This window comes from Buceros rhinoceros, unplaced genomic scaffold (assembly GCF_000710305.1).
Source record: "Buceros rhinoceros silvestris isolate BGI_N320 unplaced genomic scaffold, ASM71030v1 C12971942, whole genome shotgun sequence".
NCBI classification, from domain to species: Eukaryota; Metazoa; Chordata; class Aves; order Bucerotiformes; family Bucerotidae; genus Buceros; species Buceros rhinoceros.
Window position 1 is genome coordinate 1 of NW_010449515.1, and position 1,916 is coordinate 1,916.

The 1,916-nt window shown below is 48.2% G+C and overlaps 1 protein-coding gene across 1 annotated transcript; it reads left to right on the forward strand.

Moving 5' to 3' along the window:
• Positions 1-26: 26 nt before the first annotated feature.
• On the forward strand, positions 27-1,200 carry LOC104488564 (phytanoyl-CoA dioxygenase, peroxisomal-like; the record flags this gene model as incomplete). The annotated part of the gene is made up of 3 exons (XM_010144376.1): positions 27-142; positions 248-413; positions 1,077-1,200. Coding segments are annotated over 3 exons (406 nt in total), but the record flags the coding sequence as incomplete, so codon positions are not given.
• Between the last annotated feature and the right edge of the window lie 716 nt (positions 1,201-1,916).

Genomic DNA, 1,916 nt, shown 5'->3' on the forward strand with positions numbered 1-1,916 from the left:
CCTGCTAACGCGTTTCTCCTCTGTGTCTCAGCTACACTCTGGACAACGATGTCCTCACCACGGAGCAAAGGCAGTTCTATGAAGACAACGGGTATCTGCTCGTTAGGAAGCTCGTTTCTGATGAAGACATCGAGCGCTTCAGGTATGGGGTGCTCGCCTAAGGTGCTGGGGGGTTCTGTGTGCAGCAGCATTGCGGTGCAGCTCTGGGAAGCTGGATGGACACATAGACATTCCGTTTGCTTTGCAGGAGGGAGTTTGTGAGGATCTGTAAAAAAGAGGTGAATCCACTGGGAGCTATGATTATGAAAGACGAGTCCCTGAGATCGCAGTATGGTCAGTCTGAAAGAGTAGTTAATAAAGTGCAGGACTTCCAGGAAGACGAAGAGCTGTTCAGATACTGTATGCTGCCAGAGGTAAAATAAAGAAATAAATGAAAATGAATAAAAAGGGGGATGGGGGTGGCAGAGCCCATGTGAACGTTCCTGTGTTTTAATGCCTACATGAAGAAGCTTTTTTTTGGTTCCGCTAAAGCTACATCTTTTATCCCTTAGAGCCCCTGTAGGTCACTCCCAAAAGTACATATGCAAGGCAGGAACACCAAGCCATCTTTTAAGCGTGTTCTGAATGAACATGGGATGGGTAGTGGTCAGGGCAGACGACTTAAAGCGGGGCTGCTCTGCCTCTGTGGTGCAGAGCCAGCCAGGAATGCGGCTAGCCCAAACCGTGCCAGGCCAGCAGGACAGATCAGCAACATTTTCTGAATGGCTTTTATCCAGCAAAGTGTCTGCTTTCTGGACAGGTCCAGCCTTGCAGCCAATATTCATACTGTGGCAGGCAGCCAGAGCTTTGTGGGCGTATGAGCCCTCTCCATCTTTTCAAGCCCACCCAGCAGCCTGCTCACCATCTTCCTTGGCATGTTTGTGTGATTCTGCCTGCTGCCCTGCACACCTCCATCGCGCCCTCTCCTCCTTACCGCCCTCCTCAGCCACACACCCAGGTCCCGTTGCTTTCTCAGCATTCCTTCCTGTTGTCTTTCATGTTCGTAATATTTTTTCTGATTGTTTTCTTCCCTGTAGGTCCTCAGATATGTTGAGTGCTTCACAGGGCCGAACATCATGGCAATGCACACCATGCTGATAAATAAACTTCCAGATTCTGGTAAGGAGAACCTGGAGAAGAGGAAGGTGGAGAAATGGTTGTGTGCGTGCTGTCTATCTGGCGCGAGTGAACTTAGTGTTCTAGAAAAGCTGTTTGAAAACTGCGAGACAAATGAAAACCACATGAGTGAAAAGTTATGAGGCCGCTTTGGTAACAGTTTGTTGTCTTTTAACCCTGGCTTAACGAGATAACGTTCCTTGTGTTTCAGTGTTCAGTGGGTGTTTACTTGCTAAAGACGGTGGCTGTTTTAGCTGCACCACTCACGAGTTTGAAGCAAGCGAGCGAGCTCCCTGTCCAGCCAGCTGCGCTCACGTGAAGGCTCAGGGTTTAACACATGACACGCTTTTTAACCTTGACTTTTCAAATGTGTGGTAAACAAGTGCTCCCGTGGACCTCGGTAAAAGGTGATAAATACAGAGATCGTCCTTTGCCTGGAGTCTGTGCACTCCTGACCTCACGGACGGTTGTTGCAGGCTCAGCACTTGGATACGAAGATCCTTGAATAGGTGGATACTTGAATAGAAGGAATTTGGAGTCTGAGTTTGGCTGCTGCTGCTGGAAATTGAGATGATAATTTATACAAGGGTGACGGACAAGGAGAGAGGAAGAGGACTGAACTAAGCATATTACAGTTTCTCAGAGTAGCTTTGGCTCTGCTTAAGCTGTTCTGGCTTAGCGAAGTTGAGACCTGAGCTACGTTTCTCAGGGCTGCAGCTTCTGAGCAGATACATCATACGTTGAGATATTAAAATACAGAG